Raw genomic sequence first — 27,768 nt, forward strand, 5'->3', positions numbered from 1 at the left:
CAATAAAAAAGAATATACTTAGCATAACAATGCTTTAAAATTAAAAGTTGATCTTTTACTTCTGACTTTTTCTCAGTCTCTCAAAATCCCAGACCTTTCCATAGACCAAACACCGTCCCTTTCGATACTATCCTTTTTCTGCTTCCTTCTGGTGCATGTCTTTTCTCCTTCACCTGAATCCTTGAATTCCTACCACCACAAGGCATTTGTCATTGAAATTTGATTATAACTATTCTATGTATGTGTATACCTACATATGACTGCTCTCACTTTCTTAAAAGGCAAGTACTATACACTAGGCTTAGACTCATTTTCTATACAAACTTTTTCCCCCACTAGCAAATTGTTCTGAATCCCTCTGATCTTCCATATGGGATGACTTCTTGTTGACCTTTTTATGATCTTGTGCATCCCCGATCTAAATACATACAAAATGGGCAGTGCCTCTGTGGCCACTGTCACTAACATACTTTTTTAGCTGAGCTTGTTTAGTGTACAATATGAAAAAGCAATAGATACCCGGTTATGGTGCTATGGTGACCACACAGCCCATGCTGCAGTTCATCAATATGCTAATATTTTTGGAAGCTTGCAGCTGTTCAACCTTGTAAGCTCAAATGGTAAGATCTTTGCTACAAGTTATCTTAGTTGAACAACATGTTACCAGGAAATATAGAAGCATGCTATGGAGACAAAGCCTGTAAACGTGAAGGGACTCATTCTTTTACATGTAAACAAATTGCAAGGGAAATATTTAAAGAAAAGAAAACCTATGTATTGGACATGTATAGTCTGTTTTTTTAATCTTTTGACTAGCTCTTAAACAATTCAACATTAACAATTATTTGTAGTATTTACATCCTCTTAGGTGCTATAAGTGATCTGTAATATTTAAATGTAAAGGAAGGTAGATAAATGGAAAGTGTTATTTATATATTTATTTAGACATCGGTACTGGGGCTTGAACTTTCCTGGGCTTGCTTTCTTGACTGGCATTCTACCACTTGAGTCATGTCTTCATGTTGTTAATTTTCAAGATGGGTGTTTTATGGTCTTTTCTACCAAGGATTGGCTTTAAACACCATCTTTTGGATCTGTCTCTTGAGAATCTAGGATTACAGGCATGAGCCATAAATGTCTATGTTGTTTATGTTGTTTTATATAAGGGGCTTGAGAATCTGTTAATTTTGGAGGTCCTAGAACCATTTTTTTGTTTCCATAGACACAGAATATATGATTACATTATAACTAACAGCACTAGAGAACAGGGAGAAATTTCACATAATCTTTACTCTAGTCCTCAAAGTGAATCTGAGAAGCAGGGGTGCTTGCCCTGATGTTACAAAAGAACTGTGCTGGGGAAATGTGTTCAAGCTCATGCAAACAGTAACAGACAGATCCTAGCCTTATTCTAACTCAGCTTTTCCTGACACCAAATCCATTTCCTTTCCACTAGTCCCTGATGTCTTTCATAAATGATGAATGTACATATTCTAGTCCTAGCTGTTTTAGTAATTTAAGCTTGAATGTGATATTTATAATTAAAAAGGTTTTAGCTGTTGCTAAAATCCACATCATAGTGAAAAGGGATGAAAAGTCACAAGCAAAGACTGGTCTTGTCTTGTATATTAAACAGAACTGTTTTGTAGATGGGGACAAAATAAATAAATGCATTTATTCATCCACAGTGGCTCAGTAAACTTATTCAATACATACGGATACAGCTAGTACTATTTTCATGTAGAAATATTTACTGAGCATCTGCTTTATGCCAGAACTATGTTTGGCCCTTTATAATACTAATCATAAACCTTCACAACATTTTTCAAAAGTAGTTATTACATATTGCAGCTTGAAAATGAGAAGTTATTTGTCCAAAGTCACACTCAGAGAGTAGTCAACTTGTTTTGATCTCAGTGTAAAGATCTTGCTCTTTCTAGTGTACGATCAGCTCTTACCATAACAACGTCATCTCTTAATGTCTCTCAAGTTTTGAAGGTGAGATTGTTTTTCCTTTCACGTTTAGTGTCTTTAAAAAAGAACACTAAACTAAAAGGCCAAGAGCTTAAACTGCAAGATGGATTCTGTCACTAATTATTTAGCCGATCCAAGGTCACTACATGTCTCTAAGTTAGGACTTAGTTTCCTCATCTGTATGAGTGGGCTTATCTAGGGAATTTCCAATCTGAATACTGTTAACAGACTTCTTGAAGAAGAACTTCATTACTTATGCAATTAATGGCTGATTAACACTCAGCTATTCTATAAGCTATTGTTAAGACTTCTTTTCTTATCTCCCTAAATTTTAAAAAAGCAACTGCAAACCTCCCAATGTGTATTCTTTTTTTCTTCCATACCACATTTATGCAAAAGAAAATCTTTGAATAACCTTACATTAATATAACTTACTCATAAATTTTGGTATTTTTGCCTAACTATATGTCACCAAGATACACGGAAAAAAAAATAAACCAAATTAGTCTCAGATATCTGCAGTCACGAAATTCACAGTTACCATTCCATCTTTCACCTCCCACATCCTCCGCCTCTGCCACCTGCCTCTGTCACTGGGATTACAAAACTCAACCCGAGCCCTGGGAGTGTGCTCTTCTCTAAAGTACTTGAAAGACATTTATCTCTAGTGCAACATGAAGAACACAAATCGCTGCACTTCAAGAATCTCTCCAGACCACCTCCTAAGACCTTGTCTGAGACATGAACAAAAGGGGGGAAAAAGCAACAAAAGTCTGCAGTGGAGGCGTTGTTCTATTCTGCTGACAATTTCACATTTCTTAGAGGTCTCAAGACACATGGATATTTAAGTGGGACACAGTGGTCCAGTGAAGCTCAAGGAAAGGAATGTCTATGTTTACATTGCTCTGTCTATAAAGTCATGAACTAAATCGCTAGACTATAACCAAACCTGGAAATGACAGAATTTAATTCCCTTTATTGTCCTCTGTTAACAGTTTTCATCTCCTTGTCTGATTATCTACTCCTGTCATCAAGAGGGAGAAAAAAGATACACTCACATATTAAAAAAGGACACAAGAAAAACAAAGATGAGAAAAAACCAAATGGGGCATTCTAGAATCAGAATCAGAATCCACCCAGAAATAGCAAAAAAAAAAAAAAAAAAATTGCATAATAGATCTAGCATGTGTTTTCCTTCCAATTTTCCCACCCACACATCCCTAGCAGAAAAGCTATCAATGTGTTCCTTTGGCAAAGTCCTACTTTCACAGAAGAAGGTACAGGGCTGGGTGGACCAAATTTCTGAGGTAGGCCTCATGCACTCATGATATTCTAAAGCAGTCTTTTAGGATTATGCTGGTATGCTGTATGCAAGAGGGCTTTGATTCTGAAAGAGCAGCTACGAATTATAAAAATTTAAATGATATATTCAATCAGACATAGGAATGTTTCTACAACATAATAATTACATACTATGCCTTTTTCTTGTATTCTTACACTATTGATTTCCTAGTATATTTTTAAAGTTTGTTAAAGTCAACTACATAAAATCTGGATATTAATGAAGGAAGGAGAGGGTACTAGGTATCCCTGAAATGACAATTTGTATGGTGTATGGATGTGTGTGTTTATGTGTGTAGTGTAACACAATACAACACAGGCATGATCAGGTATAAATATTTCCTTTCTTCAGTATAGCATTGGCAAATTGGGAATGACATTATTGTTCAATTTTAAATTTAGGATAAGTTAATAGAATAAAGTAATGGAAGGAATGTATCTTTTTAGATTGTAACATTATATCTGGCATATGGTTGATGTTCAACTGTGTTGGCTGAAGAAATCACCCAGGGGAAAGAAATATAAAACAAGGATAAAAGGGAGAAAGAGAAAGACATTAAGAGACAGATAGAAAAGATAAGTTCTCAGAAACTCAAAAGAAACAGAATTCAAAAAATGACAACTATGAGCAGAGGTTTAAAGGAAGCAAGATGGATTTTAGGAATAAGACAATATCCCAGTGTTACAGGCTAAACTCTGTCTTAAAACCTATAAAAACATACTTTTAAAATAGATAGAAATAGCATAGCACTCTGTCAAATCAATTATGTGAACCTGATAAACATTCTCCTTCTTCAAACATCTTTTTTCCAAGTTGTAAAATAGAAATGATATTTCTTTTCAAAGCATGAAAATCAAACAGAATAGTGTTTATGATTAATGATTAATATACATGATAGCACATGCCTTAGAGGGAATATTTGGCACTTGAGAAACGCAAGTTCTATATTAGCTTCATCCCTGAAGGAAGGGATGCCTATCTATATTTGATACTTTGCCACCTCATAATCCCACCTATATATTACATCTACATACCAGGATCTAGAAAATTTGCCACCTCCCCCAAAATGATCATTGGAATTAGGCCATGTCCATCAAACATTGTGAATGATTACTAATATTACAACTTTGTATAGAACATTTAGATTTTTTCCATTAAATATATTTTGTTAACACGGAACAACCACCACACATCCCTTACTCATTTCAACTGGTCCTAATTTATGTCCTAATCCATATTATTATAATATTGAAGTAAGAGTTACATAAATCTAGGCTAAATGAGAGAGCTTTAGCTGAAGCTTTCAGACATCAGAGACTGTATGGATATGGGAAACACTGTTCTTGTGGTTAGCTCTCTTGCAATGCCACTAAGGCTTCCCCACATCACAGGCAAATAAGGGTTAGTTTGCATTGATTCTAAGTTACCACTGAGATAGCCCTGGAACTGAGCTATGTGTTTGCTGTCCACACTATTTGCCATGGAAACAATATTATGCAAGACAATTTTGTCCAAGAGACCCATGCAGGTCTAGAATTCCTAGATAATAAAAGCAAGTGAGAATCCATCATTTTAAGTCTTCATTCAACACTACTTCCCAATATTAAAGGCTCTGGAAAGAATTACATTTCTAGGTTTCAGTTCAGTGTAAGAATTTTCTAACTATCATGCATGTGTTTCTAACGCATTTATAAGATTATTTCTTTGTTGCTTTGTATGTCCCTCCCCCACAGTGTAACCCCCGCTTTCACTATATTTGATGTCAGTATAACATGTGGAGGAGATGGGGACAAACAAGTCATTTAAGGATTCAGGTGGACCTGTTGCAACAATGAGAAGTACAAAATGTCATGTCAAAACCAGCTTTACAATGTCGGTGTGGTGGGGGGAGGGGGGTATATTTGGGTGGGGGGAGGGGGGAGGCTGGGAAGGGAGGTGAAGGGTAAACAAAGGAGGAGGCTGCAATGCTTGGTAAGAAATGTATGTATTATCCTGCCCATGTAATTGTAGCCCCTCTGTACAGTATGTTCTCAAATAAAATAAAATAAAATTAAAAAAAAATAAAAGAATTTCAGTGCCTCAAGATGCATCCCTCGTTGTTGCAATGCAATTGGCAAATGAACATACAACTATACATCTAAAAGACAATGTTGAGAGGACTCAGAATGGAGGTGGAGAACTCAGTCCTTCTGAAGGTGTCACAGGAATTTAAGAACTAAAATCCAGATGTTGGCTAGGCCAACATCTAAGATAAACTACTTGTATTAAGACTCTGTTGAAGCTCTACTATTACTTCACTGACTAAACTTATAAGTATGTAGTGGTAGGGTTGGTTTTGTTTTTTCTGTTTTTGTTTTTTTTTGTTTTTTGGTGTGGATACCAGGGGTTGACCTCAGGACCTCTCATTCTCCATTTTCTTTCTTGCTCACAACTTGCTCTACTCAAGTCCAGGCTTTTTTCAATACACCAATTAATTATAAGATTCTGATTTATTCTTTCTTATCCAGCTTTGACCCTCCTCAGCAGAGAGAATTACAGGCTTTAGGGTGAATGTCTAGAAATCGAAAGGGTTATTTGTTAGAGCGAAGATAACATAGATTACAGGTAGATTAATTCCATTAAACTATATATTGGGAGTATGTTTTAAATACGAAATCTTGATGGATTATTTCTTCTTTTACTCTCCTTTGCATTCATTGTTTAAGTGGAAACCAGTGAATCCTGGTCTAAAGCAACCCCATTTACAAAGTGTCCTCCAGCAAGGACTCACTGAAGAGCAGAACAAACAAAGTCTAAGTGTTTAGGGAGGCAGGGGAGGGATACATTTTAAAGAGATGAATTATTTATTCTAGAAAAATGTGAAAGTTATTCTAAAACTCCACTCTTTCAATAGTACAAATATTTGGATGTATTGTACTCATGCAAATTTAAAATGGTAACAATTGACTCTTCATTTCAAAAGCTTTCCTTTCTATCTGAAGAGCAGTTAGGTCACCCAAACACAATTGAGCCACCAATTGAAGAGGAGATCCTGCAAACACTGCCCTGCGGCCTTTCACCTAACAAAGTGCTGGCTGAAGAGAACAGACAAGAGAGGTTAAAACAGGGGCTATGAAGTCAGTCTGCTGAATTTCAATTTCCTCACTATCTGTGACTAATCAGTGAACCTGGAGGAAAGTATGCCACTCCTATGTGCCCTAGCTTCACATCAATAAAGTCAAAATTATAAGGTAATTCATGGAGTTGTTCTAAGATGAAAGGCTCAAAGAAACTCTTTGAGCAGTGTCTGGCACATGGTAAGTGCTTCAAATATTCTTAGTATAATCACCATCATCATTATTATTTCCTGTTTGTAGGAATAAAACAAATAGCATATATATAATCAAAATTGAAGTACAATACCTATTTATTAGATAGCTGACCATCCCAGGATCTTTTTTTTTTTTTTTTTTTTTTTTTGTCCCAAGGCTTGAACTCAGGGCCTGGACACTGTGCCTGAGCCTTTTTGTTTTTGTTTTGTTTTGTTTTTTTGGGTCTGGTAGTGGTTCTGAACTCTGGGCCTGGGCACTGTCCCTCAGCTCTTCAGCTCAAGGCTAGCGCTCTACCACTTGAGCCACAGCGCCACTTCTGGCTTTTTTTCTTTTTGCTTATGTGGTGTTGAGGAATCGAACCCCCAGGGCTTCATGCATGCAAGGCAAGCACTCTACCACTGAGCCACCTTCCCAGCCCTCCTGAGCCTTTATATGCTCAAGCGTAGTACTCTACTACTTGAGCCACAGTGCTACTTCTGGCCTTTTCTGAATAATTTATTGGAGACAAGAGTCTCGTGTACTCTTTTGCCTGGGCTGTCTTCAAACAGCGATCCTCAGATTTCAGCTTCCTGAGTAGTAGGATGGCAAGTGTGAGCCACTAGCACTTGACCCAAGATCTTTCGTATTCAATCTTCTTCATTTTTTTATATTAGTGTGTAGTTATTGTAAAATGGGGTTTCATTGTTTTATTTCAATGTATGCATAAAAGGTATGTCGATCAAATTATACCATCCCGACATTCTCTTTACCCCTTCCCCCTTTTAAAAGAAATTTTAATGGTTTTTGTTATTCTGTTTTCATACCTGGGGCTGAAGGACTCTGACCATATTCATTTAAGGGAAATCTACCAAGTTATGTGACTCAAGGTGACAATAGTAAAGGGTATGACAACCATCACAGTGGATTAATTCTACTTATTTACCAGTCCTGGATATAACAGGTTGGTAAGCAGGTGCATTCTGCTGATAGGCCTGAAGTGGATTTTTCTCCTTTCATCTTCAGAGGAGCTATTTCTTAGAAAACCACTCAAAAACAACTTCCCAGTCTCCAGTTCTTTGTAGGCTACATAAATGTCTACATGTCTTCATTAGCATCCCATAGTAATAACAGTTGTATTCATGGTTTCTGCTTTGTTCATTCATAAACATATACATTTTATACTGTTTTTCTGTAGATTTCCCTGTTTGATAATTGTTTTAAAGAAATTATCTTTGTAGAGTGTAAATTCTACCATGTTCATTCAGCTAAAGAATGTGAAGGGGTCTGGTGCAGAGGAAGATCATAAACTGAGGACAGCTTGGGCTACATAGAAAAACCAAAAAAAAAAAAAAAAAAAAAAAAAAGGGTTTATAAAGAAAATGAAATAAATGAGGCTTTTTTGAAGCTAAGTATAATACTTAATTCAAGCAAAAAAAAAAAAAAAAAACCAAACCCTAAACTACAAATACCTTAAATGAAAATTTGGGCCTATAGTTTGCTAGTAAATATCAAACCCTACCATGAATTAATGGTATATATAATACATATAGTTAGCCTGACAGGTTGGCCAACAATGGGCCCTTTGGGTGTAGGCAGCTGATCACCAGCTTCCTCCCTCTCACCTTGAAGGAATATTCCATTTGATCAGTTACAGCCATAAATGGTAACAGCAGGCTCTCTTATCTAGTATTCAGGCAAATGCCAAGTCTTAGCCCACCATAATGAAATCCTCTGCTCACACGTTCCACATGAATTCCCACCCTCAGCTCCTATAGCTTATAACATCACCCCCCTAAACTCAGGACAGGTGCCATTTCTCCCTCACCCGTGAGGAGGTGGAGAAGTACACACACACACACACACACACACACACACACACACACACACACACACACACACACATATGTGCGTATATTTATATATCTATATAGATATATAATATATAAACACATATGTACACATACTATGGCAGTACAATTGCTCTCAGGGCCTGGCACTTGTAAGGCAGGTATTCTACCATGTGAGCCATGGCTCCAGCCCAGTTTTGCCTTGGTTATTTTCAAGTCAGGGTCTTGCTTTATTTCCCAGGCCAATCTGGGGTGCTTCCTGTCAGCTAGAGATGGCAGGAGTGCACCACTAGCCTAGCCACTGTGCTTCTCCTGTAACTAAAATAACAGGCTTCGCCTAACATCGTCTTATCTGACCATTTCTGCTTGTCTCAGACATACACTAGTTATTGCAAATAAGGGAAACCATGGGACCTATGTTTCTTTGGGCCTGGCTTACTTCACTTAATATAATTTTTTCCAAGTCTTTCCATTTCCTAACAAATGGGGCAATGTCATTCTTTCTGATGGAGGCATAGAATTCCATTGTGTATATATACCACATTTTCTTGATCCATTCATCTACTGAGGGGCATCTGGGTTGGTTCTATATCTTAGTTATGGTAAATAATGCTGCAATAAACATAGTTGTTCTGGTAGCTTTAGTATGGTCTTGTTTGTGATCATTTGGGTAAATGCCCAAAAGTGGGATTGCTGGGTCATCAGGAAGCTCTATGTGGAATCTTTCGAGGAACCTCCATACTGCTTTCCAAAGTGGTTGAACAAGTTCACACTCTACCAACAATACAGTAGAGCTCCCTTCTGTCCACATCCCCTCCAGCATCTGTTGTTATTAGAGTTCTTGATTCTAACTGGGGGGAGGTGAAATCTCAATGTTGTTTTGATTTGCATTTCTTTTATGGCTAGAGAAGTTGAACATTTCTTCATGTGTCTATTGGCCATGCTTATTTCCTCTTCAGAAAAGTTTCTCTTTAAGTCTGTTAGGTGAAATGAACCCCAAGATAAGGACACAAGTGGTTTTTTCTTTCGTGCTATTGTTTCTAACATGTTTTTAAGGTGATTGTTTTGTTGCTTTGTATGTCCCTCCCCCAGAGTATAATAACCCCCGTTTTCGCTGCAGTTGATGTTGGTATAGTTTGGAGAGGGGAAGGGAAAAAAACGAATTGTTTAAATAGGGATACAGGTGGACCCATTGCAACAATGAGACGTACAAGATGCTATGTTGAAAACGAACTTTACAACTTTGGCCAGGGGGGAGGGAAGGGGTAGTCCTAGAGATGGGAGGGCAAGGATGGTAGGGGCAAAACAAAGGAGGAGGCAACAATGCTTGATAAGAAATGTACTCATTACCTTGTTCATGTAACTGTAACCCCTCTGTATGGTATTTTCACAATAAAAAAAACTTATTAAAAAAAAGATAAAAACAATAAAATAACAGGCTTGTAATACCATGCCCAGGCACTGGATGGAGTCTTGCAAATATTTTTATGCCCCAGTTGGCCTCAAACTATAATTTACCACCTTCTCTGCCTCCCAAGTAGCTAGAAATATAGGCTTGAGCCACAACACTGGCTTCCTGTTTATATTTTTAATATTCAAATAAATGATCTGAGGCAAAGAGTTGGCTAAGAGCAATTAAAATCTTTAGCCAGGCGTGATGGCTCACGCTGGCGATCCCAGCTTCTTGGGAGGCACAGATCAGATCAGGAGGGTTTGAGGCTGGCAAGGGAAAAATGTTAGTCAGACCCTAGCTCAAAACTAGCCCGGCTTGGCGGTTCACACATGTAATCCAAGCTACTCACAAAGTGCCGGGAAGAGGATTGCAGTCATAGGACAACTTGGAGAAATGTTTACGTCTCCCTCTGAAAATTACACTAAAACAAAAAAAAGGCTGGGAATTTGGCTCACATGGCAGCAAGCCTGAGTTTAAGTAGCAAGCCCTGAATTTCAATCCCAGAAGCCCATACATACATAAAAATGCTGACTGGCCTTGTGGGTCTCACTTAAGACCCCTACAGTTTTCCTCAGACATGAAGGTGAGAAAAAAAAGTAAATGTTGAAAATCATGTTCTGTGAGGTAAGCCAAGCTAAACAGCCCATGTTTTCTTTCATTTGCAGAAGCTAGATCTGAAATACACCAGGATATGGCAAATTATACAGACACCAAGACATTCACACACAGTGAGACCAAAGAAGGATACTTTTAGGAGAGGAACAGAAAGGTGAAATGCCTCTGATGATATAAAATAATAGTTATCAAAAGGAACTCCAGGAAATGGAAAAAAAAAGTTTTTTTTTTTCTTTGTTGCTGTATTTCTTTTCTTTTTGTCTTATCTGTCTTTGGAACAGTAAGGATGGGGAACAGAAATGGAGGGACAAAGGGTGAACAAATGTAGCAGTGGTACTCATGAGACACTATGTGGAAAATGAACTATTCAACTTTCGGATGGGAATGGGAGGGAAAAACTGGGAGAGAATGAAGGAAGGGGTGACATTGTCCAAAACGAACTATAGTTTTAACCTGACTTATGTAACTGTAATCCCTCTGTATATCACCTTTATCATAACAAAAATTTAAAAAGAAAGTAAGAAAGAAATGTACTCATTACTGACTTAGGTAACTGTAACCCCTCTGTACATCACTTGTCCTATGAGGTTTCTTCCTTCTAGCTATAATTCTCTTATTTATTTAGACATGTTCCCTGAGGTCCATGACTACTTCTTGATTGGGAAATATCTGGGGGTGTTGAAATGTCAAGTTTTGACAAAAAAAATGTTAAAAAAAGGAAAATACTTTTTCTCATCCATTCCAGTTGTTTTCATCAAATTGTCTTTTTGGTAGGAAAAAATGTGTTATGTGGCTACATCTCAGAACTTTAGCAAATGATACCATTATCTGTTTTCTACACCTAATTTCCTATTTCTCTCTTCCTGAATTCCTTTAGTCATGAATTGATTTTTTGTTATCATGTTCATCTCTAGTCCTGATTTTTAAATTAGTTTGGTCCTTATTTTGCCTTTTTAAAAATTATCTGTAAACAGTTGTAAAAGGAGTTATTACCATTGAACAAAGCACTTTATGAAGAAAATACATCTTGATCAACTTCACCCCTTTCAACATTGTTACCCATCCCTTTCAATCAACCTTCTCCCTCACTCTTTTTAATTGTGTAGGCTATACAATGAAGTCTTGACTACATTCTCCCGGCTCTATTCTCTATTCCTCTACTTTTCTTCCCTTGTCTCAACCCCATCTCTCTCTTTCAAGTTACCCTTTCCCTGGTGTTTATCTTGTTAAACTTTGCTTTTGCTTTTCTAAAGAATTATACTATTTGAGCTCTGCCTTGAATCTACCACATTTCAGTTAATAAATCTATATACATTTGCATACTACCCAATGTATCATTTACTTATAAATCCATTAGTTAATTCTAGCTTCCACATATAAGGAAACCATGTAACTCCTGTCCCGCTGGGCCTGACTTAGGTCTTCAATTTCCTTACAAAGTTCAAGTACAAAATGTTCCATTTAACATATTTTCTTAATTTTACTATCCATAATACTTCCTGGAAGTAAGTAATCAGTATCTGGTATGTAGACTTTTATTTCTTTACACTGATTCCATATATTCATTCACCCATCCACTGACACACCTACTCAAGACCACATCTGGACTACAGAGAACTAGCACCCACATAGATACTTAACCGAAGTCAACATTAGGTTCTTTTAAACCACATTCAAATAAGTTAGTCTTCATGGAAACACCTGGAGTTGGTCTAGCTACTTAGATGAGCACATCTCTGGAGTAAAAAAAGAAACTATGTACTTAGAATAAGATGTAAAACACATTTTCCCAGAGGTTGATATATTATTTATACATTATTTGGACACCATGAACTGTGTACAGCAGCATTTACAACTGCCACAGCATTTCTCAATCCTCAAACTTTCAGCTCCTCATGTAAGCTCCACCTGTTGTAGCAGGTGGAATTATTTACTAAATGTCAATTACAGTACCAGAATATAAAGCACATGAGGGCACAGACTATGTCTGTCTTGATTAGTCTATATCATCAACACCTAGTACAGTGCTTGGCATATTCTAAGTGTTTGATACGAGGATATTTACTGGTAAGAGGGCAAGGTTCTAGTCACTTTAACAGGTAAAAAAAATGAAAACTATGAAGCTGTCTGTCATCATTGAATACTTTCTTCTATTTGGTATATTTGGGTATTAGCTTTTCTTTAAGGTTACAGATTCACTTAAGAAAAGCAATTCAAATGTGCAAAATGTCCTGCAAATGTTTAACTCCAATGTAGAAAGGGTATCAGCAATACTTATGGCAGTGATTTCAAGTGAGATAATGATCTCTGGGTCAATATTGATAGGGTACACTTGGATATGGTCTTATTAATTCCAAGGGGGAAAATGCTATAATCAATAAGTATATTGACTACCTACCAGGCATGCAACTTGATTTACCCAATGTGTTTTAAAAAGTCTCATGTTTCAAACTCTTTACAATATGATTGGCATGCAGCTGAAATAGAGGGGAAGGTTCCTAGAAAGAGTCAATGCTATATTTACGGGAAAATAGCTGGTATTGCACACATGCAAATAAAGAAAACTACACAGTGACACAAACGAAGTGAGTCTAGTCTACTCTGATGGGCAGACATGCAAATGTGAATAGAAGAAAGCTCCAAGTTGTTCAGAGCAATGAAGTACAGGTGGGCTACAGTAAAGGTTTCATCCAGAGGGAAAGAGAAATTATCCTAATTTTATAAAGATGTCATGGTATATCCAGTAAGTTCAAAAGAATTAGCTGTGTAGTGACAAAACTAAGATTCAAACTTAGAACTTTTGCCCTGACATCTTGCAGGAAGTCACATTGATATAACAAAGAATGGGACACTTGGCTCTCTTAACTTTTCAAAAGCAAACAACTCTTACTGGGTTCCATATGGCAGCATAAACACATTTTTCTCACTCTTTCATTTTATCAGAGGGTATTACTGCTGTCTTTAACTACAAAATAAAGACAAATATAAATATAAACATAAATGCAATATAAATATACTATATATAGTAGATATACACTATACATCTCAAATATACTATAACTATTAGGTCATAATTTCAGAATTCTTTATCATCATCTGTCTGTAAGAATAAAATGGTCCAGCCAGAGTCTTCTCCATTTCTTTTCCATCAATTCTGTTCTGGAAGTGCATACTACCTGTTTTCATTGCATTACTTTTTAAAATTTCTAGTCAACATTAATTTTATTCAAATAGACTAATCCTCCCCTTAGCAGTGAATAATTTGCTCCCACTCCCCACATACTGTACACTCAGTTAGCATAACAGCTTTTGAGTGCTTCAGAAATTTTACACAAGTCTTTTGAAATTATGCTCAAACTGAAGAATACATCTTTCGTCTTCCTAGAGAAATTCTGTCTTCACCAGAGAAATTCTGTCTCATGAAAAGGTTCCCCAAATGAAACAGTTCTATCCCCTCCCTGAAAACCTGTGATCTACCCTAAGGCAACACAACAGAGTGAAAGAACGACAAAATCTCAAAAACAGTGATGTTCCCATGTGTCTCTCACAAGCTTGTCACATCAGAACCATACAAAAGCAACAAACACCACCCATGAGACACTGTGCTTGTTCTCAAGCAACACTGTATCACTTGCCGTTATGAAAATAGAGAGAATAAAGTCTGTTCTGATAAAATAATATCTCATTTCAATTTTAGCTGGGCACTGGTGACCCATGCCTGTAATCCTAGCTACTCTGGAGATTGAGATCTGAGGACTGTGGTTTGAAGCCAGCCTGAGTAGAAGAGTTCATAAGACTGTTATGTCTAGTTAAACACCAAAAAGCTCAAAGTGGAGCTGTGGCTCAAGTGGTAGAATGCTAGCCTTGAGGGAAAAAGCTAAGAAGGCCATATTCAGGCTCTGAGTTCAAACCCTAGTAATCACACACACACACACACACACACACACACACACACACACACACACACACACACACACACACACACACACACACACACACTTCAATTTTATTCATGTGTTCATTCTTTCTACACTCAAGGTAGATAATAGAAGTCAGGGGCATTCAATACTCACACAGTGAGTACGTCCACTCATTGTACCCTGTGTATAGTTCAATAACCCTCATCCAACCCAAATTTCTGGTTTTATACAAAAGTATTTGCTGCTTAAAATTAAAAAAAAAATCACTTGCCTTAAACTCCTCCCACTTTCTTTTCTAGTAAACATTCATCATTCTTTAAAGTATAGATTTTGTTTTGTCTTAGGTAAGGCCTAATCTGATCATTCAGTGTCAAATGTATTTTATGTTGATACTCCCAGTTTACATTACATCACATTATATCTTACCATGTAAGACTAAGTGTCTGAGTCAACTGCCTTACAAGCAGTTGGCATGAACACGTACGTGTTAGTGTACTCTCCATCCTTCACTAAGTGCCAAAGCTCATTCCAATGGCATGCTTGTGTCCAATGGCTATGGCAGTTACTGCACCCTATCTACTAGTAACTATGTTATTATGTCCCCTGGCTACAGAGGAGCAGCCATCAAAGTCAATCTGCTCTTGAAGAAGACAGACAGTGGGGCTACTGCAGACACATTCAGTAGATATGGGTCTCTGGGCTGGGGAGAGGGAAATCAGAGAATCATGTGCTGTCTGCATGCCAGTGAAAACATGTACACAGGGACTTGGAATTAATAGCGGTCAAGGGCCCTATCAGGCATTCTAGACACCAGGTGCAGTACAGGAAGATACCTATAACACGTCACTAATGTCAGGAAATTCCAGACTGACTCAGAAAATGGGTTGCCTTTCCTGCCTCTCACAGTCCGTTTCACCTCCTATCTATCATTTGATCGATTTTTCTTCTTCTGTTCCTATTTTTCTTAGTCTCTAAAAGTCACACTCACCTATTCTGACATATCTGGAAAGGAATAGTACTTCCACATTAAGAGATTACCATTATAATAAAAGAATGTAATAATGGACCTCTTGCTGTGCCGTTTTCTGGCTAGTCAGTAATAATGACCTCGTTTCCTTGTTTCAGGCACTTTATGCAACTGTAGAGAGACAGCATAAGACATGGAACAGAATGGGCTTTATTCCACTGCATTACTTCCTGTTAACCACAGGGATTCATTCAGTAGGTTAAGGAGGGAAAAGCTAGTATTTACCCTGAAGTTTAATTTTCTTTAAAAGAAATGAATGTGTACTTGCTTATCACAGGAGGTGATGGTGTTGGTGCTCAGCAAATATTATTTGAATTTGATCTGAAGCTATGCACTTTTCTGTTGATCATTTAGAGGCACAATCACACTGTTCATATTTAAAACTACAGCCTTTTCTGGAGTAGGATTGTTACCTCTAATTATTATTTTCTTTAAAGTAAAAATCTACCATAGTAGCTGTTGGTAGCTTTACTTATATATCAAAAATATGCTAGAAAATACCTGGAGTATAATTTTTATCTTTGATTACTGTTTTATAAAAATAGGAGTAGGAGAGTAGGAGCTGGTGGTTTTACTTATGCAACCGACATCTTATGGAAAATATATAACAAGTCCAAGTGGTTGGGTCCCACCTATGACAAATATAATTATGATAGTATCTTTAACTACAATCAGAAAGTGTGCATCAAACAAGAAGTAAAAAAGGAGGGGAAAAAAGAGAATGATTAAAAAAACCAGCAAGCAAATATGAGACAGTAGGATAAATGCTCATAAGAAGGACTTTAAATACTTACCTTTGTTATTGTATACATCTAAGTAATTTGGTGCTGAAAAAATGGTAATTAGAGAAGGGAAGCCTGTTGTTTGGCTTTTCCTGTACATACGATACCTAAAAACAATAAATGTAAATTAAAACTTGGCTAGCATAGAAAAAGGATTATACCACATTATAGATTTGGAATAGGAAATTAAGTGAATTAAGTTCAATCTTTCCAAGAAGATTCAATTACGTAACACCAAATAAAATTTCCTCTCTGAAAAATAGTCATGGACTCATTGTCGATAGGACAACAAACATACAATCACATGATCAATTTCCAAACAGGAATCTTCTAAATTTAGTGAGCTTCAGGGGTGCATGAAATTCAGTGGAAAGTCTTAATTTATTTCCATGTGTTGTTCAGTAGAATAGATGATGGCGAGTTAGTACACATTTTTTTTCAGAATAGTTTTACATAAAACAATCGAGTAAATTCAACTATACACAAAGTCTAATCACCAATAACTAGGTCAATCATTCCATAAATCTACATAATGGTCCCTTATAATAAGCCTTTTGCCTAGACTAAGAGTGACTCATTTAATGTATGGATTTTAGTGAGACTTTCTATTTTAGAATTTTATTTATCACTGCACTCTGCTGGTGTCTGCAGCCAAAGATTACTGTCTCAGCATGGTAATATTTAATCACTTAGTAATAAAACAGAGCCTCCACAAGAAATTTGGAAATAAACCATAACATATCTACTTTTCTTCTAGTGGGATTAAATCATTTATAATATAACATTTTACTTCTTCAATAATCAAAAAGTTCAGGAGACAGTGGCTCTTTCAACAGAGTGAAATTATTTTCACAGCATAAATTTAGGCTTGCCAATTTAGAAGCATCCCTATAAAACAAAACTTTACCACTTCTTTGGTATTCTTTTAATTTTAGTATATTAAACATGCTTAATATAGCTTGGTCCTATAAATACTTCAAATAGCACCTCTGTATAGAAAGCCATACTAACATTTATCATTTTTATTTTTATTTATTTATTTTTTGGGTGTCTGGTCGTGGGGACTGAACTCTGGGTCTGGGCGCTGTCCCTCAGCTCTTCAGCTCAAGGCTAGCGCTCTACCACTAGAACCACAGCGCCACTTCTGGCTTTTTTCTTTTTTGCTTATGTGGTGCTGAGGAGTTGAACCCAGGGCCTCATGCATGCAAGGCAAGCAATCTACCACTGAGCCACCTTCCCAGCCCCCACATTTATCATTTTTAAAAGACTTTGATTCTTCTCTTTTTGGAATTAATGGGATATACCATTTTTTATTGAAGGAAATAATCTATTAAAAATCCTTTTGAAATACTGTGTTTTGGGAACTGTGCTTTTGGTAGGCTCAAGGATTGCTGTAAAAAATTATGGTGTTTACAAAGTAGGTTGGTTATGCCTACTTGGCAGTAAAGATAAACAAAACAAAACAACAGCACTAACAACCCCAATATAACATTCTTAGATCTTGTAAGAATAAATCAATTGCTCATTTTAAACAAAAATACTTGTTGATGTTAATTTAGTTACTCAACACATTTTCAAGTAATCGAATGACCTCACATATGTAATTAAAATTACAATAATCTGCCTCAATAGCCAAAATAACTTAGAGATGCCATTACTTGAGGATCCAATAGTTATATATATCAACAGGTTATTTCAAATATCAGCTACAGCACACTACATAATATATTGCAGATCAGATCCTATGTTTGTTGACTGCAAGCACAAATCAATCTAACTTTGAAAGAAACTTAGCTTCTACTTTGCTTCAAGAACAATCTTGATATAAGTCTCCTTAGGAATCCAAGTAAGTAAGTATACCTACTTTTCAGAAAATCCAAAACCTGAAGGGATGAGTAAACTCACTGAGAGGCAAACAATACCTTTCAGTGTGAGTAAGACTTCAAATCCTGAAATTAAGTTGATTTCTCACTATTTAAAACAATAAAGTAATTATGTAACATGTCTTCGTTTTCCAGATTCTTAAAACTCTCCACTTAACACATTTACCAGACAATAAAAATCAATTTTATTGTAATTACACAGAGAATGGAATATAGTATGATCTCCTCTGTTTAACATATGCCCTTATTGTTTTCTTCCTTTAAAAGTGATTGGTCATGGTATTTTGTTTTGGAACAAGAATACAACTTGTAATACCCATACAACTGTTAAAAATATTTATGTGTAGTTGTCATTTATCTTGTATCCAAACTAAAAAAAAAAAAGCTGGTACTTTTTTACTCACTCATGGACAGTGGTAAATGCAGAAGTTGAGAGATAAGGGGAGGTGTCCTGATATTACTTAAGAAAACAAGCTGAAAGTTGAAAGATGAAAAAAAAAGCCTCCATTCATTCCCTAGGACTCTCCATATCTGCACTGTGAGACTATTTTACATTCTAATTCCTTCTGAGGATAAGCCTGGCTGGAGGGACTCTGCACAATCGAGGAACAGGGACAACATGAGCTTGCAGCTGACCTCAGGATTACTCACCCTGCATCTTGGGCTTCATGGGCTCGAAGTATAGATAACAAGTTATTGTGCTGCAAGAATTCACATACAGCGGGGTAACTGCCAGAGGAAAAAGAAAAAAGAGAAGCATGTTAGGAAGGCATCAGGAACTACACATTGACCTCCAACAACCAGCCTCCAGTTTGATCAGTCACACACACATCATTCACGTAAATCTATGTCCTGGACATTAGGGATAGGTTTCTCCCCATGAGCAGAATAAGTACCAAGGTCATAATCCCAAAGGAATGAATGTGTGTGAACTAAAGAAAAAACACAGAGGTCTTTATATTAAGTTTTCATTATATCAAATCAACATCCTATTATTAAAACACAAAATGAACAGGAACATAAGTGTATCATAAAAATTGGGTTTAGATGCAAACCTTAGTTTCTTCAAATGGAACACTATTTGCTTGCACAAGTGCATGTGTGAATGTGAAATACAAGACTGTGTTAGGAGCTGGGGGAAAAGTGAGTGTACTGGGAAATTAAGCTCTCAATTCAGCTAATATTACACTGCACATCTAATACATACATTGCACTGAGTAGGCTGCACAAAATCTAGACAAAATTATGGAAAGTCACAAGGTTTTGATTTTGTACTTTAAATGTGATCAAGGGACTTTTGAGTCGTACTTTACTTAGTAAAAATATTCAACATACAGTTCTTATGTTTGTCCTTAAGAAAGCATTTCACCAAAGAACATGATTACAAGTGAAATTCAGATTACAAACTAAAACTTGGGGGAAAAAAAAGACCATTACAGTCACGATGCCTTTGCTTTATGAATGAGATAAATGTACGTGATAAAAAAAAAAAAAAAATTGGCAGGGGCTGGGAAGGTGGCTCAGTGGTAGAGTGCTTGCCTTGCATGCATGAGGCCCTGGGTTCGATTCCTTAGCACCACATAAGCAGAAAAAACTGGAAGTGGTGCTGTGGCTCAAGTGGTAGAGCACTAGCCTTGAGCTGAAGAGCTGAGGGACAGTGCCCAGGCCCAGAGTTCAGGCACCATGACTGGCAAAAAAATAAATAAATAAAAAATAAAAAAATTGGCAGTTCTAATCTGAGGACCAAACCCCAGCAGTGAAAACATAAATAGTTAGCAAATATACATTAAAACTATATAAATGCATATATATATATATATATATATATAAAATCAGGGATACTCATCAGTTATAAAAAGCATACTGGAAAAAGATTTTATTCATAAACAGAACTAAAATAATCTACCATAAAAGAGAAGCTGAATATCATTTCTATGCATGAATTCTCTGATCAACAGGAAACAATACCACGAATATCTAAAGAAGTTATAAGGAAAATCAGTTCTTTGGTAAAAATGGAAATCACAAACAAAATAGTTCTGTGTATGTGTACAGCCTTATGTGAGTGTGTGCACGCGCGTGCGTGCGCTATGCAAATGAAAGAGGAAAAAGGGGAGGAGCCATCCACCAGGTCTTCACTTCCTGACACAGGTCAACCTAGTCAACAGGCCATCTATGGGATTTAGGAGAATTGCAGACAGGTTTTGAGGGCTCCTACTGGAGCTTCCATGGTTCTTAGAGAATCCAACCTTGTCTCCAATGGCTTTTGTTCTACTTAAAGAAAAGGTGAGTGTGTATGCCTTTCAGATTGGCATCAGTAAAGAAATCTATGCTTCAGAGATACTCGTTCATCCTCCAAAAATGGAAGATTTGTTTGGTAGATATTTAGCTATAACATTTTATAGAGTAGTTTTATAGAGTAGTAGCTCAAAATAATGTTCCTTCTGTATCTCTTGAGTCCTTTATCACCATGTCTTGTACCTTTGCCTCTTTATACCAGGGTTTATTGTTTTGTTGCTTCTGTCAGATTGAGGTTATTTGTGTAGGCTTGTCACTTTTCTGTCCCTGGGCAAGGTTTAATCGTGTTCTTCCTCAGCTTCCTTTGGGAACAACTTAAACTCTTCTGAAACTATAACTTTATAGAGTATACTCGTCATGCTAAGTTTGATATTATTGTGTTTGGGTTAAGTTGGCTCCAACTCTTCCGGCGAGATCTCCTGTAGAAGAGAAGTCCTCACTTGTACTTGGATGCTGATTGCTTCCGGAGTGGGAAGCAATTTTTTATTACACACAAAATAAGACAAACAAACACAATAAAATCTTTTCATTTTATTTTGCGATGCTGTGGTTTGAACCAGGGCTTTACAAATACTAAGCAAGTGCTTGAACACTGAAGTACACCCCCAACTTCAGAAAACTAATTTTTTTATTAAAGTCAAACATCTATACAGAAAAGGCCACTTATGAAAAGAAAACAACTTAACCTTTCACAGAGTGACCATGTTCATACTCAATACTCTGACTGAGATCCAGATATTTCCCATAGCAACCTCACTATCATATTGAAGTTTAACCATGTTCCTGAATTTTAATTTTTTCCATGAGCTTTCTCAGATGCTGATGTGATGGAATCATATGATACACATTGCTTACTACCTTCTCTACTCATCATTTTTCCCATGCTATGCATCCGTATTATTGCATGTCATTTTGGAGCTCATGTAAAGTTGATTACAAGTGTACATTTGAGCTGTTTCTACTGTTTGGCTATTATAACTGCTATGGCTATGATCAATGCACACATGGATGTAGTTATACTAGGTATAAAATATTTAGACAACAGGTTGGCTACCTGAATGCTCAGCTTTAGCAAATAATAAAGCAGCCAATGGAATTTTGGAGGTAAAGACAATTCAAGTGGCTGTATGTACAGGATTCCCAGAGTGCTGTCTCCTCTTATATTTCCATGAATGTTACTTTCCCTGCCTGTAAGAACCTCTTCCAGTGGCTGGGAGGATATATTCTACTCAGCTTTGTATAAATCAGGTCTGACACCACCTTGAAGACAGTGATTAACCAGACAGCTCTGCGAGGTAGTTGCTCAATCAATACTTGTTAAATAATCGAATGAGAGAGAATTTGGAAATTCTGGGACATATTAAGTGCAAAGGGGAAGCTATATTGATAAAAGTATATTGATAAAACTTGGGTGAAGAGAGCTATGTGATTTCAGTAGACTAAAAATGAATATGGTAAACTCAGTCTGGGAGGGAGAGAAGGCAGATGATTTAAGTATTGGTGATATTGTCAAAAAGGGGTCACTAATACAAGACTACTGACTGATGGTAATTGCAAAGAAGAAAGGACCTAGGTGCAGGCTAGTTTGCATGACAGAGAAGAAAATGTCATCAAAACCAAGCTATAGAAATACTCTCCAGTGGAGATAAAACAAATGGGAAGTAAACAAGAACCCTTTTCAGGCAAAGTTAGCTCAGAATAAGGGGAACACCTACATAGAAAATTCCAGGGACAATTACTCAATGGGGACTTCAGTCAGGGAAAGATAAGAGCTGAAGGAGGTGGACACAGATTTGATAAGCTCATCACAGAGCTGACAGAGAACAGAGGCCAGTGAATTCGGTTCCCAGGGAAGAAAGTGAATTTACAAAATGTCAAAAGCAGGAAGAAGATAAAGAAAGAGGCTACAGATAGGCAGAATCTGTCTGGTAAGTTAGAGAGTGACAGAGGAAATCAGACCTTGGTAAGAATCAACCTGCAGAAGTTGTTGATGAATGGAAGGAGCTGGAATCTGTTGATTTGTCATTAAGACATCAGTAGTGATTTGAGTAAGCTACAATTTAAAATCTTAAAAAATCCAACAACTATCTGCTCCTTAAACTCAGGGCTCGAAGTCTACCTTCACATATTCATTATGAAGCCGACAAAGTCAGAAAACCATGCTGACACGATTCATCCAAGGCAAAGATACAAACTAATAATTTAAGTCTCAAATCCTGTCAACAATATTCTCTTCTTTAAATGAAAATCAAAATTTTATCTTCACTATATCCCACAATCTAACAGTTGACCCACAATCTAACAGCTGATTCTTTGTCTGTATCTCAGTTACTTGCTTAAAATTTGAGTGTGCAAATCCTGGTTTATGATGATAAACATGAGAGTAGTTCTGGGTCAAAACTGTTCTGAAGGATTTTCTTCTCTGTCACATTGACTATCTGATATGAACTCATCACCAAAATGAATAAATTCTTCCCGATAACTTTTTTCAGTGTACCTTTGTTTTCTTCAAATGATAGTTGAATGGTATGCTAGATAGTGAATAGAATAGCATATATCAAATTAAACATGCAAGCTATAAATAAAGTTGAAAGGCAAAGCTTAAAATTGTAGATCAAAGTAACTGCCAATAGCTCAAAGTGGTAATGGCCACTATATTTCTGTACCAATTTCATGGCTCAACTGTGCCCATCTACATCAACGTTAGAAAGTGCCAACTCAGAAGCTGCCTGAACACTTTCAAGGTAGCACTAACAACATAAAGATCAAAAAGCACTCTGAGAATATGAGACATTTTTCCTTTTGTCTGATAAAATATCATGAAGAGTTATTTGCCTACAGTCAAGAGTCTTATGGACTATGGATTTAGATCGGCAGCGACTTATTGCTCTAATCTGTATTTGTCATGGCTCAAGATTAAATATCTACTAAGAATCTTCCATGAGACAAGTTAATCACTATGTTGAGAATAAAAGTTTGAGTAGCTATTGCTGGACTTTATTCCTGACATAAGCACATTTGGTGTTTATATTCACAATACAAAAATATTATTTTATAGAACTCTACTATGGGACTTTGTTCAGATTTGAATTTTTTTATTAACACATTATATTGGGGTGAATAAACTTCTCTATTAATATGTACACCAGAACCATTCTTTGAAGGAGGCTCTAGAGAGAACAAGATTTTCTGTTCACAAACTTCAACTTCCCAGTTACGTTAACAGAGGTAAAAAAGAAAGCTTTCTTCTCTATAATGAAATTTAATATAGAGAACAAAATGCTCTGCCATGGAATAGACATCGCTCAAGGTTATACAAAGGAGGATACCTGCCTACTCTCCAGAGGTAAGAGACGTGACTGGCTGTGTTTTATTGAGTTCTCCCTTATCATTAGCTGGAACTGAGCATTAACTTTGGGTTTGTTTTTATGTTGGAACAAAGAGCACCTATTTGAGAAGTGAAATTTTTAACTTATTCATAACCTCCTTGTATGTGGCAGCATCTACATGGCTGCATGTACTTGGTGAGGGACTCTAATGCAATAGGATCATGGGATGCAGAGGCTAAAACAGAGGGGGCAGATCAGGAAGACAGTGAGCCACCAGATACCTGCCTGTGCTCTTGATTCCTTTTTGAAATGTTCTGAAATAGCATGGGTAAGCAAATCCGCCTTAGAAAATGTGAACTCAACAATGCACATATTCTCAACTTGACTTATCAAAGGTGCTAAAACTAAATGTACGATCCTACCTAAATACCTTGTAGATGTTCATTTTAATCTATCCAAAAAGCCTGACAAACTTGAAGTCAAACCAACTTGAAAATGTAAGCGTTTAATTAACCACTAGACAGCTGGCTTTCTGATTTGTTATGAACACTAGTCCATTTAAAAAATATAGTTATGGGATTAAGTGATAAACAAGGGTCAGTGATGAATTTTTCCTACTGTTCTTGAATATAGAATGTTTTATTATATGCTACCATCATTTATAGTAGCCTCTCTACCGTCCTCTAACATGGTTTTCACATTTTCTATCTTTCATATGTGTGTGTTAGCATATATATTCATTTATCTACTTTTTCACACTTTTTCATTCACTTATTTTTTGGTTTACCAACTGCTAAGATCCCATTCCAAACAAACTCTAAGGGTAAATCTTTGATTCCTATTTGTTTCCTAAAGAAGCTATGCAAATATCACTACTAAATGCAACACACGATGGATATACTCTATTCATGAGACAAACATATTCTAGCTGGCAAGTAGTCAGGCCTCACCTGTAGAAGTATGAACACCCCCTGACTGTGTTGTGAGTGAAATGTTCCTGAGTCTTCTCATTCCCGAAATCCTCCAGGGGGTCTGACCACAGGATGTCACACATGGGTCCATAAGCAGGTGGTTCTTTGAATCGGTCTAACTAAGAAAAATAGAAGACAGAGAGCAAAATACTAATCTTTGGAAACCTGAATTCAGAAAACGTAAGAAATCTGTTCTTTGTAGTACTCATCTGCCCTACCCACAACACAACTGGTTGAGATTCCCTTTACTGCCCTCTCTTCCATTTGCATCCTGCTCCTCCCTCCGTCCCTCCTCCCTCTCGCCCTCCTCTCCAATTTTCCTTCCTTACTTTTAAGGATGAACTCATTTTTTAACTATCTTCATCTCTCCCTTTGCCTCTTAAATCCCTATTCTCTCTTCCTGTTCCCTATCTTCCATTCTTCTACAATATTTTGTCTTCACTTAGGTTTTTCTATTCAAATGTCTTAGTCACAAAGTGACCCAAAGTGTTTAGCAGTTGATAATGACTCAAAAAAAAGGAATGATAAGCAGCAAAGAAACCCCAATTCTGTTGTAGGTTATTTAGCACAATTCTACATCTCACAGGTTTACCTGAACGTTGCGTTTTCTAGTTGCAGATGTTTAGCAAAGTCACATTTCAATCGTATTTTAACTTTAACATGCATTTAGTGAAATAGTAGAAATAATAAAACCCCTTTGGAAAATATCTATGAAAATCTGATGAGGACTGATATTATTCAGACTTGTACTTTAATATTTTGAAAATGCTAACAGAGGCACGTGAAACACATTAGGCTGACAACCAAACACATTTTCTATTTTACCTGGAATACACATAAGATACCATCAATAATGGTTTTGAGGCATGCTAATTTGTGCTATCCTAAAGAAAATAAGGAAATCTTTCACATTGTCTCCATCGATGCAGAAATTCAATGTGATAAGACTCTATATTTCAACCATAATGTTGACCACAATTTTATGCTTATTCATTACAAGTTTTGCTTTAAGAGATTTAAATGATTTATGCATTTTAAATAATTCATTCAAGGAAAATAATACTTGTTCATAAATGTATAGAATTTCAGAAAAATAAGAATTTATTAATTAGGGGTACAACAGCTTTCCTGTCCCTCAAATAAAGAAACAGGAAAGCCACAAAGGCATAGATTTTCTTCTGAAAAAATTTACAAAGCACTTTCTAAAAGTTTGTTTCATCTACAGTAAAAGTAAACAAATATAAAATTAAGTCAAATGAGGTTGAAACTCCAACACATGTCAATGGGCAAAGCTAAAAATCATTTTATGGTTAAGTGTATGGTTAAGTTTAATGATATATATATAAATATATAGATATATAGATATAGATATGTATAACATAATATATATATATATATATATATATATATTGAACATAATATTTGAAATAAGCTGGAACATAAATTCTGGGGATGGAAGGCATTACAAAAAAAATCTACCTAATTTGCCAGGAGATTTTAGTTATTGATTTCAAAAGAAGATTATAGAAGAATGAATTGATTAACTTCATTTTTCTCTTACACTACTACAATGATCAGAGTTTATAAACATTCCAAGATTGTATCTCCTACTACATAAAACAATCCTGTATTGTTTTAACTTTTTATAAAAAGAAATAATATCTACATGCAACCTCAGTTATCTTTTTGATGGCTAAAAGAATAGAAATAGCCAAAGCTAAGTTCAAAAAAAGTTGTTTAAAAAGTCTATCATTTTTCACTTAATTATCTCATACAATAAATTAATATAATATTAGACTATTATTTATACATTTTAAGTTATAACAAATAGTAGATATAAAAGAACATGACATGGATACATTTTAAAGGTAAAGATGTGGCATTTTTCTAAGGGCAAAGCAACATTTCCATCACAATTTATCATGAATATAGAATGATAATTTGAAAAAAGCCAAAGGGAAATGAAAAGGGGCATGTTTTTTAGAGATCAAATATTTGTATTTCCAGTGATACATGTCATCTGGTAAAACAAACCTTCAGCCTTTAGAAATAAACACTCTACAAGTAGAAATCAACCTTTCTTTTCTGAGACCAAAGTTCAATCCAAAGGAGAAAACCATGCTGATGATGTTACGTAGTCAGTAGTAAGGTAGGGTAATTAAGGTCTTTGTACTCATACTGAGTGATCCAATGTGAGAACAGAACAGCACTTACTTTCCTGATGTCATCTAAAGTGTTGATCTCTGGTGACAAGCCACCGTGCACACACAGGAACTGTTGGTTCATCAGGGCAGCCAAGGGAAGGCAATCGAAGGCATCCATACAAGCGTCATACACGCGTTCTGAATACTTTATTTTACCTTTTAAATATGATTCAAAGCAAACATTTTCCATGAGTTCACAACTAGGCTCACTGCATTTAAATAGTTTTATTTCTGCTTAATATTTTCTTGTTAGGACAATGCTATGAGTGTAAAGATAGACTCAACTATAGCAGTTTAATGTTTATTACAAAATTCTAAGACATAATCAAATAGAGATTTTCAGAACATACATATTAACACCATCCCCTTTACTGAGGCTTAAATGCAAGGCTTCACACTTGGTGGGTTCTTTTGTTCAAGGATACTGTTCTACCACTACAGCCATACACTTCTGGCTTTTTTTGGTGGTTAACTGGAGGTAAGAGTCTCCCTGCCCAGGCTGGCTTCAAACCATGATTCTCAGAGCTCAGCCTCCTGAATGGCTAGGATTACAGGAGAGAGTCACCAGCACCTGGCCATATTAACCTTTTAATCTAGCTATATGTTTATATATATGCATAAATATATATAGCTAGATTATTTATATATATGTAATTTATCCAAGTCTCTGCTGTTTTTTTTTTTTAATAAGCCTTTGGATAGCAAAGAAAAGACTGTTATGTACACATTGGTTATTTATCTACAAATATAATGTGAAAAAAATATATAAACAAGTAGATGATCAACAGAAAGATGGCCACAGAGCTATCTGGTAAGTCTTGAAAGATTTATAG

General features: G+C 36.2%; 1 protein-coding gene across 2 annotated transcripts in view; it reads right to left on the minus strand.

The window, feature by feature from the left end:
• Positions 1–27,768, minus strand: part of Ppp3ca (protein phosphatase 3 catalytic subunit alpha) — a 257,022-nt gene that overhangs the window by 39,799 nt on the left and 189,455 nt on the right. For both annotated transcript variants that reach the window (XM_070022342.1, XM_070022343.1), the window contains exons 5-8: positions 26,946–27,091; positions 24,711–24,850; positions 18,785–18,862; positions 16,263–16,357 (exon numbers count right to left, since the gene is read on the minus strand). In XM_070022342.1, coding sequence (XP_069878443.1) covers positions 16,263–16,357; positions 18,785–18,862; positions 24,711–24,850; positions 26,946–27,091 — 459 coding nt within the window. The remainder of the gene's footprint in view (positions 1–16,262; positions 16,358–18,784; positions 18,863–24,710; positions 24,851–26,945; positions 27,092–27,768) is intronic.

This window comes from Dipodomys merriami, unplaced genomic scaffold, assembly GCF_024711535.1.
Source record: "Dipodomys merriami isolate MVZ:Mamm:240054 unplaced genomic scaffold, mDipMer1.0.p SCAF_15, whole genome shotgun sequence".
In the NCBI taxonomy this organism is placed as follows: domain Eukaryota; kingdom Metazoa; phylum Chordata; class Mammalia; order Rodentia; family Heteromyidae; genus Dipodomys; species Dipodomys merriami.